The sequence below is a fragment of the Babylonia areolata genome, chromosome 21 (genome assembly GCF_041734735.1).
Source record: "Babylonia areolata isolate BAREFJ2019XMU chromosome 21, ASM4173473v1, whole genome shotgun sequence".
Lineage (NCBI taxonomy): Eukaryota > Metazoa > Mollusca > Gastropoda > Neogastropoda > Buccinidae > Babylonia > Babylonia areolata.
The window spans coordinates 33,182,922-33,196,697 of NC_134896.1; the positions used below are offsets into that span (position 1 = coordinate 33,182,922).

The 13,776-nt window shown below is 40.7% G+C and overlaps 1 protein-coding gene across 3 annotated transcripts in view; it reads left to right on the forward strand.

Moving 5' to 3' along the window:
* Positions 1 to 13,776, forward strand: part of LOC143295939 (muscle-specific protein 300 kDa-like) — a 341,276-nt gene that overhangs the window by 55,807 nt on the left and 271,693 nt on the right. For all 3 annotated transcript variants that reach the window (XM_076607634.1, XM_076607635.1, XM_076607636.1), the window contains exons 15-24: positions 495 to 635; positions 1,537 to 1,686; positions 2,483 to 2,650; positions 4,169 to 4,303; positions 5,006 to 5,167; positions 5,430 to 5,650; positions 7,497 to 7,605; positions 10,356 to 10,676; positions 11,016 to 11,192; positions 13,318 to 13,458. In XM_076607634.1, coding sequence (XP_076463749.1) covers positions 495 to 635; positions 1,537 to 1,686; positions 2,483 to 2,650; positions 4,169 to 4,303; positions 5,006 to 5,167; positions 5,430 to 5,650; positions 7,497 to 7,605; positions 10,356 to 10,676; positions 11,016 to 11,192; positions 13,318 to 13,458 — 1,725 coding nt within the window. The remainder of the gene's footprint in view (positions 1 to 494; positions 636 to 1,536; positions 1,687 to 2,482; positions 2,651 to 4,168; positions 4,304 to 5,005; positions 5,168 to 5,429; positions 5,651 to 7,496; positions 7,606 to 10,355; positions 10,677 to 11,015; positions 11,193 to 13,317; positions 13,459 to 13,776) is intronic.

The following is a 13,776-nucleotide window of genomic DNA, read 5'->3' on the forward strand; positions in this document are numbered from 1 at the left end:
ATACATCATATCCGTGATGCTGGTTAGAGAAGGATAAAATACTTAAGGTAAATGACTTATACATTATATCCATGATGCTGGTGAGATAAGGACAAAATACTAAAGTTAAATGACATACATTATATCTGTGATGCTGGTGAGAGGACAAAATACTTAAGTTAAATGACTTACACATTATATCTGTGATGCTGGTGAGAGGACAAAATACTTAAGTTAAATGACTTACACATTATATCCATGATGCTGGTGAGAGAAGGACAAAATACTTAAATGACTTATACATTATATCTGTGATGCTGGTGAGATAAGGACAAAATACTTAGTTAAATGACTTATACATTATATCCATGCTGATGGTGAGAGAAAGAGTAAATTTCCTTACTTAAACGACATACATTATATCCATGATGTTGGTGAAAGAAGCACTAATGCTGACGTTAAATGACTTAACACATGTATACACATTCATGCTGTAAGTGCTTGTGGTGGTACAGGCGGTGCTGCCCAATGTGGAGTCCCTGGAGACTGGGGTGCTGGACATGGAGAAGTGGCTTGCCTTTGGGGAACAGCTGCTGGCCTCTCACAAGCTGGACCCCACCGCAGAGGCCTCAGAGGCCAGGCTGGAGAGACACAAGGTCAGCATGATCTCACTACCTGTCTGATTTGGGTTGTTGCTGTTGTTGTTGGCTGCTGCTGCTGTGGCTGCTGCTGCTGCTGATGATGATGTTATTGTTTTAGATTTTACTATTTTTATTACAAGGATTATGATAATGATTATGATTGAAAGTAGTTGTTGTTGTCATTATTGTTAGTAGTAGCAGTAGAAGTGTTATTATCATCATCATCAGCAGCAGCAGCAGTAGCAGCAGCATCATTGGTATTATTGTTTTAATTAAGATGTTGATGATGATGATGATGTTAATAATTGTTATTGGTGTTGTCGTTATTGTCATCATCACTATCATCACCATTCTTATTAGTATATTCTTCTTCTCAATCGCAGTAGCAGCAGTAATAGTGTTAGTGATATTATTGTTGTGGTAGTTGAGTTTTTTTGTTATACACACGAGTGGAAAAGGAACAGATGGTTGTGCATGTTTCTTTTGGTTTCTGAAGCATCATAGTGAAACATTTGGAAGAAGATTATTGTTGAAACCTTTGTTGAAGCAAAGCGGGCCATACAGAGGTTACATCTTTACAAAATGAAAATAAAAAAAGAAGAAAAGGAACCAAATAGTTGCTGAATCTCATTAAACAGAAGAATAAGATGAATAATTGTATTTTGTGTGTTAATATTGACATTTTCTTGTGAACAAAATTATATATTATATTGTTAATGTACTCCAAGATATGTTGCACTGAACGGGCTTTTGATGCATTTGTAACAGTCACATGTTAAGAATGAGTTTAATGTTTTGGTTTAATCATTGACAACTTTGTTATGGATAGAAATACATGCTGAATTGTTAACATACTCCAAAGCATAGATAACTGACTGGGATTTTAAGGTGTCTGTAACACTCACATGTTTTCCAGACCTTTTTCGCCGAAACAACCTACCAGAAGTCTATTCTGGAGAGCAAGAACAAAGTCTACCAGAAAATCAGCAGTACCAAGCCCAAGTTGAAAAACGTTGATTTTACGCCTGCTGAGAATCTGATGACCACAATCAACACCAGATTTCAGGTAACGAGAATGAACATAGTTTATTTTTTTTTTATCTGTCTGTCTGTTGTATCAGCTGATCAGTTGTATCATGCTTGAGTGTGTGTGTGTGTGTGTGTGTGTGTGTGTGTGTGTGTGTGTGTTCCTGCCCTCATGTGTGTGTTTGTGTGTGTGTGTGAGTGTGAGTGAGTGAGTAAGGAGAGAGAGTGTGAGTGAGTGAGTATCATGCTTGAGTGAGTGTGTGTGTGTATGTGTGTGTGTATGTGTGTGTGTATGAGTATGTATGTGTGCGTGTGTGCATGCGAGTTCTCTTATATATGTTGTGAATGCATGCAAGGAAAGGTTTATAATCCTTTGGCTTCAGGTAGGGTTGAGGTAGTCAGGATTATAAAAGCAGTGACAAAGTAGTTTTAGGCACTCAAAGCCCATTTTAATGGGGACTTTGCGCCACATGAGTACCATTATATTGTTGACCCATTGAACCCTAGGGAGTTTACAGCTCCAGCAGGATTCCCCTCCATACTAATGGAGAAAAGCATAGAAAACATACTGAAATTAACCGTTTTTCCCCCTCCAAATGACATTTATGGACACATCTGGAAATATTGTAGAAGTTAGCTCCCTTTGTTTTCAGTTTATGCATTTTATAGAAACACGAAAACAGTTTGATTGAAACAAAGTTTGACGCCAGAGCAAATGAGTTAATATTGTTAACACTAGTACCATGTTGGCAAGAGTGTGTGAGCAGTGCCAAGGAGTGGGAGAAGATGCTAGAGTGGTGTTGCATGAGTTGATAATGTTAACACCCTGTCGACAGGAGTGTGTTAGCAGCGCCAAGGAGTGGGAGAAGAGGCTGGATGGGGTGGCCCGCCTGTGGAAGTCCCTGCTGCAGCGACAGCAGCAGCTCCAGGAGTGGCTGGACTCCGCCCAGGCCATCCTCGACGACAATGAAGATGACTCAGAGAGTCTCATCCGCAAACACAAGGTGAGCTTACGACTTGGAAAGTCTCATCCACAAACATGTAGTGAGCTTCTTTGTGATGTGACATTTGAGGGACTGGACCAGGTTGTGGGTTTTATTTGGGGTGCACGTTCCAGCGTTAATCCTTTGACAGGGGTGGAGGCCTGGTGGGGATGTGTCTTCCAAGGAAGTTGTTGTTTATTTATTTATAGTCTGTTCATCTAAGGTGATGATATTAGACTGAAAATAAATGATATTAGTATTATTAGTAGTTGTAGTATTTCTGTTATCATTATTCTTATAATTATTACTTAGAAATCATCATTTCTGAAAATTAAGGAAGCAAGAGAATCTGACCACACAGATTCCAGTTCCACAGTTGCCAGTATTTTCTCCCCCTCCACTAGACCTTGAGTGGTGGTCTGGACGCTAGTCATTCGGATGAGTTGATGAACTGGTGTCTTTAGTATGCACTTACTGCACATTATAGAACCCACAGCAATAGAATCTAGAAAGATTCCCCATGCTAAAGCTACCAGTGTTTTTGTCAACAAACAATACAAACCAGGGAAAAGTCAGAATATTTTAGTGACGAGTTATCTCATACATAGCTGTGCTGACAAGCTGTCTCATCATACAAGCAGCCTAGGGATTGTATCCTTGTTGCAGCCTTCAATATGGTGTATCCTTGTTGCAGCCTTCAGTATGGTGTATCCTTGTTGCAGCCTTCAGTATGGTGTATCCTTGTTGCAGCCTTCAATATGGTGTATCCCTGTTGCAGTCTTCAATATGGTGTATCCTTGTTGCAGCCTTCAATATGGTGTATCCTTGTTGCAGCCTTCAGTATGGTGTATCCTTGTTGCAGCCTTCAATATGGTGTATCCTTGTTGCAGCCTTCAGTATGGTGTACTGTATCCTTGTTGCAGCCTTCAGTATCGAGCTTCAATATGGTGTATCCTTGTTGCAGCCTTCAGTATGGTGTATCCTTGTTGCAGCCTTCAATATGGTGTATCCTTGTTGCAGCCTTCAATATGGTGTATCCCTGTTGCAGTCTTCAATATGGTGTATCCTTGTTGCATCCTTGTTGCAGCCTTCAGTATGGTGTATCCTTGTTGCAGCCTTCAGTATGGTGTATCCTTGTTGCAGCCTTCAGTATGGCTTCAGTATGGTGTATCCTTGTTGCAGCCTTCAGTATGGTGTATCCTTGTTGCAGCCTTCAATATGGTGTATCCTTGTTGCAGCCTTCAATATGGTGTATCCCTGTTGCAGCCTTCAGTATGGTGTATCCTTGTTGCAGCCTTCAGTATGGCTTCATATGGTGTATCCTTGTTGCAGCCTTCAGTATGGTGTATCCTTGTTGCAGCCTTCAATATGGTGTATCCTTGTTGCAGCCTTCAGTATGGTGTATCCTTGTTGCAGCCTTCAGTATGGCTTCAATATGGTGTATCCTTGTTGCAGCTTTCAGTATGGTGTATCCTTGTTGCAGCCTTCAATATGGTGTATCCTTGTTGCAGCTTTCAGTATGGTGTATCCTTGTTGCAGTCTTTCTTTGAGCGAGCAGACCAGAAGCGGCTGCAGGAGTACCTGAGCAATGGGCAGGAGATCCTGAGACAGCTGGAGCCAGAGGACCAGAGCCCTCTGGAGGACTCCTTGAGAGCCATGGAGGACCGATGGAAGGTCAGGGAGCATTCTTCTTCTTCTTCTTCTCATTAATACGACCAACATCAGTTTGCTGATAAATCTGTCATTGTTGTTGATGCATGCTGTGTATTTTTGTGTTTCCATAATGTGCCAAACGCTAATATGGATTACAAGATCTTTAACCCATTCACCCCTAGGGAGTTTACAGCCTCAGCAAGCTTCCTGGTCATGTTGATTCGGAAAAACGTGGAAAATATACTGAAATTGACTGTTTTTTCCCTCCAAATTGATAGTGTTGATATGTCCAGAAATACCATAAAAGTTTGTTCTCTTGTCTTGCACTTAATACATATGCATGAACATAGAAACTGTTTTAATTACACAAATTTCAAAGCCAGAGCAATGCTCAGGTACTTGGTTGAATGCGCTAACTTGCTTATTTGATTTTCTGTGTGGGTATACACATGAAGGGGGTATGTGATGTACAGGAGTGAAACTTGAAAAACTCTTCAGCAGTAAATGTGACAAAAACATGACCCAGGTGTGGTTCTGTACGGAGGATTCGGATTAGGAATGAGCAGGCTTGGGAGGAAGGAACGCCACTGAAGTGGCACAGATCATGGGGCAGCAAAAACAACAACTCAAAACCCCACAAATCCCACAAACAAAACAAAACAAAACAAGACACACATGTCTGGGACCATACCCTGAATGACACTGTGACGGTGTGGTGTGCAGGAGGTGATGGGGGCGGCCCCCATCAGGCTGGTGAAGCTGGAGTTCGTGCTGCCGGAGGAGAGGTTTGAACAGCACATGACCAAGGCCGAGCAGACCCTGCAGCACAGTCAGCAGCAGCTGGCAGCCAACACCAACGTCAGGGATGCCCTCCACAAACACAAGGTCCGTGTGTACCACTTGTGCTGACACTTTCATTTTCAAGGAGTTGATGTACCTGTGAAATCAGTCATGTATCACAGGATAGACATTCAAGTAATTTACCATTCATGTGGTGATTTGCATTATTGTTTAATGATACATTGCCTTCAAGACATACAAATCATTTAAAAAAAAAAAAAAAAAAAAGAAAAGAAAGAAAGAAAGAATGATGCTTCATGTATGTACAGAACAGGAGTTACAAAAGGTGATGATTTCACGTGTGCAGCAATTTTTCGAACAAGGCGTATTCCGCAGTACCTGCGAGAAATGTCTGGAACAGATGAACAACTACTCCACTCAGCTGGGCAAACTAGACCCCTCAGATAACTCCTTGGAGGAACGCTACCAGGAACACCTGGACAGGTGGAACAGACTCACAGGATGGGCGGACAGATTGCAGACTGATCTGAAACAGCTGCCTGAGAGATGGAAAGACTACAATCAGAAGTAAGATCATTGGGCTGGTGTTAGTGTCTGTAGTGGTGGTGTACTTTCGTTTCATGGTAGTGGTTGTGTGTGTGTGTGTGTGTGTGTGTGCTGGCTTGTGTGTGTGTTGGATTGTATGCGCAAACATGCATGTATGCATTTGCTTGTTTTGTGAATTATTAGGTTGAGTACACAATGTACTTAACAGACTGCAGTGATTGATGAAAATGAAACCAGAAAGAGTAGTGTGGATTTAGTCTAATACTGTCTTTCATAACTGCTGTGTGATTGTGCAAAGGACTCCCGCATTTGTCAAAGTTAGTTCTTTTGTTTGCTTTTTATGTGTCTTTAATTAATTTTATTTTTTAGTTTGGGGTGTTGAGCTGTTACCCTTTTGAATAAAGAATTTGACTTTATTGTGGTGTTATCCTGACAGTAAGCTGATGTCAGTTTTATTTTAGCCAAATGTTGAGCTGTTACCCTCATGAATAAAGAATTTGACTTGATTGTGGTGTTGGCTTAACTGGAAGCTTATGTCAGTCTTTGATACAAGCCAAGCGTTGAGTTGTTACCCTGGTGAATAAGACTTTGACATGATTGTGGTGTTGGACTAACTGCAAGCTTATGTCAGTTTTTGATGTAAGCCAAGCATTGAGCTATCACGCCTGGTGAATGGGGACTTTGATGTGACTGTGATGTTGCAGGGTTTGATTGATTGATTGATTGATATGGATACTTATATAGTGCCTATCCTCGGTCGGAGACCAGGCTCTAAGTGCTTTATAAACATGGGGTCATTTACACAACAGGCTGTCTGTCTGGGTAGAGCTGACTGACGGCTGCCATTGGGCGCTTATCATTCGTTTCCTGTGTCATTTAATCAGATTTCAGGCACGCACACTGTTACAATTAAGAAAATGAATGCAAGGAAAGAATTATCATGACGTGCGTGGTTAGCAAAGTCTTGGTACAATGACGTAGGGCTGATAGGAAAACACGTCATTGAAAGGTCATTGCTATAGGAACCGCATCATAAAACGGCGTTGAGTCGATCAGCGATTTCAATGAGCGAACGACGCATCAGCCCAGACAGCAGGGAAAACGGTTTCTTCACCGCTCGCAGCGAAGTCCAGAATATTTCAAGTCATCAACCGAGCGACTGATAATTCTACCTGCCAGAAGGAAAGGCTTATGGGTGCGTGGGTATGGACAGGGCAGAAAAGTTGAAGGAAGTTCGATTCGTGGAATGCGGGGCCAGGGTGCAGTCAAGAGTTTGTTAATTGGAAAGTTCTAGGTTAGAACACGAGTGTGTGTCGAAGTTTAGTACCCAGTGTTAGATTAGAAGAAAAGGGACAGTAATATTGAGTGTTCGTATGAGATTTTCATGGATGGAAAATTGATGTCCAATAGAAAAGAGAACCTTGGAACAAACCTGTGAGTTGGAAGCTAGTTCGTATATTGTTTTTTTTTCATTTGAGAATTAAAACTTTGTCTTCGTTTGAACTTTAAGAACTGGTGTACTTATGGTTACTGTGGATGAAGCGTCTGACACTTAAAAATCAACGAACCTGGAAGATTTGTTATTACATTGCTACATCTGCCTGTCAGCTTTGTTGAGTAGTGTGTTAATAGCTTATCTTCCCATTATTCAAGTTACTCTTTGTAACACACACATACACACTCAAGACAAACATGTAACATTTAATATTTTACATGTATGACCATTTTGTTTATTTACTCCGCCATGCAGGCAGCCATACTCCGTTTTTGAGGGTGTACATACTGGATATGTTCTTGTTTCCATAACCCACCAAATGCTGACATGGATTACAGAATCTTTAATGTGCGTATTTGATCTTCTTCACAGGGTGCAGGGACTGTCGGAGTGGATGAACAATGTGGAGAAACTGGTGAACAGCATGGGTCAGGAGAACATCTCCAGTGATGAGTACAGAGACCTGCTGGCCAAGTTCCAGGTAATCACCACTTACCCTTTTTTTTTTAATTATTTTTTTTATATATACACTGCTTTGAGTTTTCTTTTTTTTTCTCTCAAGGCCAAAGCACTTTGGGTTACGCTGCTGGTCAGGCATCTGCTTAGCAGATGTGGTGTAGTATTTATGCATTTATTTGAACACAGTGATGCCTCCTTGAATAACTGAACTGAACTGAACTGTTTTGAGTTTGTTTTATGCTCTTTGTTTATTTATGGGTGCAATTTGTGTTTGGGTTGTACACTGCAGAATGTTTGCTTTCAGAGTGAGCACAATTTGCCTTTCCTTTTCTTTTTGGTCTGTGTAATGCTGTTTTATCTCCTATCATTTGTTTTTATTCTCTTTCTTCAAACAAATATCAAATGTTGATTTTGTTGAACATCATTACAAAATAGTCAGACATCTTTGCTAAATGTATGCTTTTTTAAATCTTTATTTTCATGCTGTTTTATGGTAGTGTTTGCTGGCGTTTTTGCTGCTTTTGATAGCATCAGTTTGCTGGGGAGTGGGGGAGGGGTTCTTAGAAAAAGTCATCTTTTTTTGTATGATTTTTATACAAATATGAATGAAAGGTCACTCTAGTTTTGTGTGCTAAATGGATGAATAGGGATGTATTGTAGTGCGCTCGCAAACACATTCACACAAACATGCATAATCATGCACACATACACACATGCTTGCACCACACACGCACACACACTTACACACACACACACACACTGGCAATAATTGAACTGCTTTAAACTTTTGATGTTGGCTTGTGGGAATCAGTTGAAGGTAATGTGAGGTTATCTACCCTTCTGTGCTGTGTTGTGTACTGTGCCATCATGTCTGTTTTCTGAAACAACAGACGGAAGAGGCACCGTCATAGAAAATAAGTGTGGTGTGTTGTTTTGTATAGCAAAATACTAATCTGGCTGTAGTTTATTTTATGTTTGCTAATTGAACATGGTTGCTAATTGAACATGGTTGTGATTAACTTTTTTGCTGTCAAGTTTCTGTGTGAAAACACTCTCCAGCACCAGATATTTTAGATTTGATTCTCTCAGCCGCATGATTCAGTTCGTGTCAAAACAATACGTGTTCACTTCAGATTCAGTCAAGGTGGGAAAGTTAGTCACTTCCCTATTGCATGGGGAAGTTGGCAGCAGCTGTCAAGCTTTGTTACAGTGTGAAAAACTGTCCTTTTGAGGTGACCCCTCAATGTCGACTGAGATTGTCTGTGGTGGTTAACTGTTTAGTTGATTGAATTCGCTTGTGATAGGAAAAGAGTAAACCCAAATACAGTTTCTGTTTTCTTCAACATTCTTTTAAAGAAGTAAACTAATATTACTTATCTTGATTTATTTGTTATTGCATTAGAATGCAATACATTTTGTGACATTAGTGTGTATTGTGTCACATACAATGAAAATGGGATTCGAACCATGGGTCTCACTGACCACTATAATGGGTCAGCATCTAGCCATTTGGCTGTGGTATCTATTAATTAGTATATTTTTAATCACTTACATATTTATATATATAATATGAAAGTGAATGATATATCATGTAACATTGATGTATCCTGAGTATCTGTATGTCCATTTTTTGTTGTTGGTAAATTAATGCTTTTTTTTGTGAAAGAGATATAGATTATAAAGATGCTCTTGTTGTGCTTCTTTTTCTAACATTTGTGTATGCCAGAGATATACAATAACATGTACTGACTCAACATTATTGTTGTTGTCATTTATTGTTACTTGCAAGGCCAGAGATTCACTACCATACCATACCTGTGTTTGCATTCATTAAGTATGAACATTATTGTTATGTAAACATTAGGGTAACTACCATACCATACCAGTGATTGCATTCATTAGATGTTAACATTATTGTTATGTAATCATCATTGTTGTTTTGTTGATGATGTAGCTGATTCCTTTCCATTTAAATAGTTATGGTGAGGATGATTTGGTGGATCCTGTGCCATGAAAGATGGTTCCAAATTCAGTCATTCAAAGAAATAAGATAAGAATTACTTTTTACCTGTTGAACTGACTGTTTTAGTATTGCAAGCTGTCAGTCTTTTTTTGAGATTTTCTTCAGGTGGAAAGAAGAAGAGCGGTTCTTTCTAGGTTCTAGATTTAGGTTTTGTGTGCTCTGAGTTTGTTTTGGAGGATGTGTGGGGGGTTGTTTCTCTGAATTGTGTGTGGCTGCTTGCTTCTCTGAATTGTTCTCTGGACCTGGTGGTTTCTGTGGCCAGGATATTGTTATTTTCCCAGGAAACTGTGCGTCCAGTCTCTCTGAAGCAGATGTGTGGTGTAGGGTTAGCAGACCAGTTGTATGTTTTGATGCCTCTTTGAATCTGAATTAGCTGTGTACTGTTGATAATCAGCAGTTTACTGTTGCTGTTAATCACCAGTGTTTTACAACAGTGTTTTTCAATAATCAACACTTCATCAATGGTGTTAATCATCAACACTTTACTGATGATATATTTTACCAGTGCTGTTAATCATCAACTCTTCAGTGATGATAAAGGTTACCCATGCTGTTAATTATCAACATTTTACTGATGATACATTTTACCAACACTGTTATCATCAACACTTCACCGATGCTGTTAATCATCAATGCATTACTGATGATAAACTTTACCGATGCTGTTAATCAACAACACTTTACTGATAATACACTTTACCGATGATGTTAATAGTCAACACTTGTTGCCATACAATTTTTTCATACAGAAGGAAATGCGGAACATGGACAAGCAGGCGGAGGAAGGGAGACAGCTGAAGACCAGCCTTGAAGAGCTCCTGCAGGACTCCCCGGACTCAGACGGGACGGAGGAAAGGCAGCGGCTCCAGGAGCTGACGGCTCGCTTGCAGGGCCTGCGCCCTGCCATGGAGGCCACCATGGGCAAGTCCTCCATCTTCACCAAAGGCTATGAGTTCCGTGACAGCGTGGACCGCCGGGCCCACTGGCTGGACGAGGCCCAGAGGCAGGTGATGGAGGACCCCGCCATTGACAGTCTGGAGGATGCTCGGGCCTACCTGCATGAACATGAGGTGAGGGTTTGGGGGGTGGAGGGTCGGTGGGGAGTGAGAAAAGAGGTGTGTTTGTGGGTTGAGGGGGGAGGTGGTGGTGGTATGTGTGTGATGCGGGTCGGGTAAGGTATAGGGTGTGTGTGGGGGTAGTTGTGTTGTTTGTGTGGTGTTGTGTAGTGTGTGTGTTTGTGTATTGTATGTGTGTTTGTGTTGTATGTGTGTTGTTTGTGTAGTGTGTTTGTGTGTTGTGTGTTTGTGTTGTGCATGTGTGTACGCATATGTGTCAATGTCAGTGCATATATGGATCAGTCTGCACGTTTTGACACTTTGAAACCTGAAACTGGTGTGTGTGTGGCACAGGCCCTGCTGACCAAGCTGGAGTCGGAGAAGGGCAGCATTCAGAAGGACATCGAGCAGGGCAAGAGGCTGGCACAGGAGCGTAACGCTCCCGCCTTCATCTCACAGACCACGGCTGACCTGGAGAGGAAGTGGAAGGACACCAATGAGCTGGCCCAGGCCAAGCATGCCAAGCTCAAGGTACGCTTTTTTGGTTGTTGTTTTTTTTTTTACAGGGTTCTTTGCATAGTCGTAGAAGGCTGGAAAAGTGTGAGTGTGAGAACCATTTCCAGAACTGGAAAAGTCTTGGATAAATGACAGAACCATTTCCAGGGCTGGAAAAGTGAAGATGAAAATGTCTGGAAAAATTTGAGAACCATTTCCAGGGCTGGATGAAATTTGGAAAGTTGATAATACTTTTGAACATTACCATTCAAAGAGTTAAATGCAATTAAAAAAAAAAAAAAGGGGGGGGGGGGGGGCAAAAATTCAGCATTCATACTGGGATATCTGACAGTGTCTTTTGTCAGCAGTGGAGCAGTGGAATATTTGATTCAGTTTGGCTGTGTCTTTGTTATGGACATTGTTCAGTCTGGTGTGGAAAAGGTATATGGGAAAAGAATTTTGTTTGGTCACTGCTGTGGCAACCCTGTTATTAGGACTTGATGAAACATCTGGTGTTGATTACACACCAGTACACTTGTGCACTGTCTTTGCAAGGGTTCAGTTTCCTGTTCTTTGTTTATTATGTTTCATTCTTTGTTAGTTTACAACAACAACAACAACAACAAAATACTGAAAATGAAGTTTGATATTGAATTGAAATGTTTGGCACATGATACACAAGCATGAACAAATGTGTACCTATGTGCAATCTCATACATGAATGTGCGTAGGTGCGCACATGATAATTCATGTCTTGCTTGCACACAGGTATGCACATACTTGTGCATGCACAAAGACAGACAGATACACAGGTACACACACACACACACACACACACACACATGCACCCCTTTTCACAGGTCTTCTATCAATAATGACAATAATAATGATAATTATAATGGATAATTATATAGCATACTATCCAGAAATCTGCTCTAGGTGTTTTGCAAAACACTTTTTGTATAACACATTACACACCAAAATGTGGCTATCAAACTACACACACACACACACACACACACACACACACACACACACACACACACACACACAGAGAAAGCAAAGTAAAGCTGTTGTTATGCAGCAGTTGTTTCCATTCCGCCCATAATCCAGTCATACCTGGCAGAGACATGTTTTGGACCTCATTGATTTCTGATTGATCAACAATCGCTGCCATTCTTCTCCTTCAATTGATTTTTAGCTCTCACAGCTCACTGACCCCCTCCCACCCTTATCCCCCAGCACCCCTCCTTGGCACTGGCTGTGCTGAGGTAACACAGGCAATGGAGAATTTTCTCACATTGTCAGGAAGGAGACTCTGTGATTCAATGGACAGAGTAAGAAGTAAAAGATTTCTGGGAATTTTAGATTTGATGAGCCATGTTTTGGTTTCTCCTAATGTATTGCATTTTGAAAAAAAAAAAAAAGAAAAGAAAAAAAAAAGAGAATAAAATGTAAGAGACTGTGTTTCAGTGGACAGTAAAGAAGTGAGGAATTTTCAGAAATTTTAGATAAATCATGTATTGTTTTGCTTTGTTTTTCTCTTCATGAGTTACATGGTTAAAAAAAAAAAAAAATAGGAAAACAAATGCATGAGACAGTTTTCTGATTTTTCTGTTATGCAAAGTGGATTCTCTTGTCATTCTGACTCATCTGGATCAAATGCAAGAGGAGTGTTTAGTAATGGGTTCTGTTGCCTTTCTGTGTCTCTGCAGCAATGGCACAGCTGAATAACAATTCTGTTAATGATATTAAGAAAAAGTAGAAGAAGAAGAAATTTGATAATGATAATAATAAATGTATTTATATAGCATTTATAATCTTTTGCAAAAGCGAGTCAGAGCTCCTTCACACCCAGCTTTCACACGTATGCATAACTCTGAAACAAAGAGCTGAAAGACAAAACTTATAAATGCATGCACCGTAGATAGGCTAGAAAAACTATGGACAGAAAAACGTAGGATATTGAGAAGCTCGTTTTTAAAGAAGTTTCAAGGCCAGACTTGAAAGAGCTGAATGCAGAGGTTTGACAAAGCGAAAGAGGGAGATTGTTCCAGAGTATGCCCCAGAGACAGAGAAAGAGTGTGTATTGGTGTTTCTGTCACCATCTGACTACTGATGGCTGTTCTCTGTGTGTTTGTGTCTGTGTGTGTGTTATCAGGAGAAGGTGAAGGACTGGGAGAAGTATGAGGCAGAGAAGGCCTCACTGCTGCAGTACCTGAAGAAAGCAGAGGCAGAGCTGGAGAAGCCCCAGGAAACCCTGGCTCAGGAGATTGCCCAGAAAGAGCTGGAATCAAAACAGGTGGGCATGTTCAAGGAAAAATATTGATCAGTTGTCATTGGCTGCTGATCTGGCATGAATGATGATGTCATGTCTTTGTTGCTTTAATGTGGGCGTAGTGTGACAGGAGCTGTTATATGTGCAATGTGTGTGACAGGAGCTGTCACGCATGCAATGTGTGACAGGAACTGTCATGTGTGTAATGTGTAGCAGGAGCTGAATGCATGCAGTGTGTGACAGGAGCTGTCATGTGTGTAATGAGTGACAGGAACTGTCATGTGTGTAATGAGTGACAGGAGCTGTCATGCATGCAATGTGTGTTATATGAGCTGTAATGTG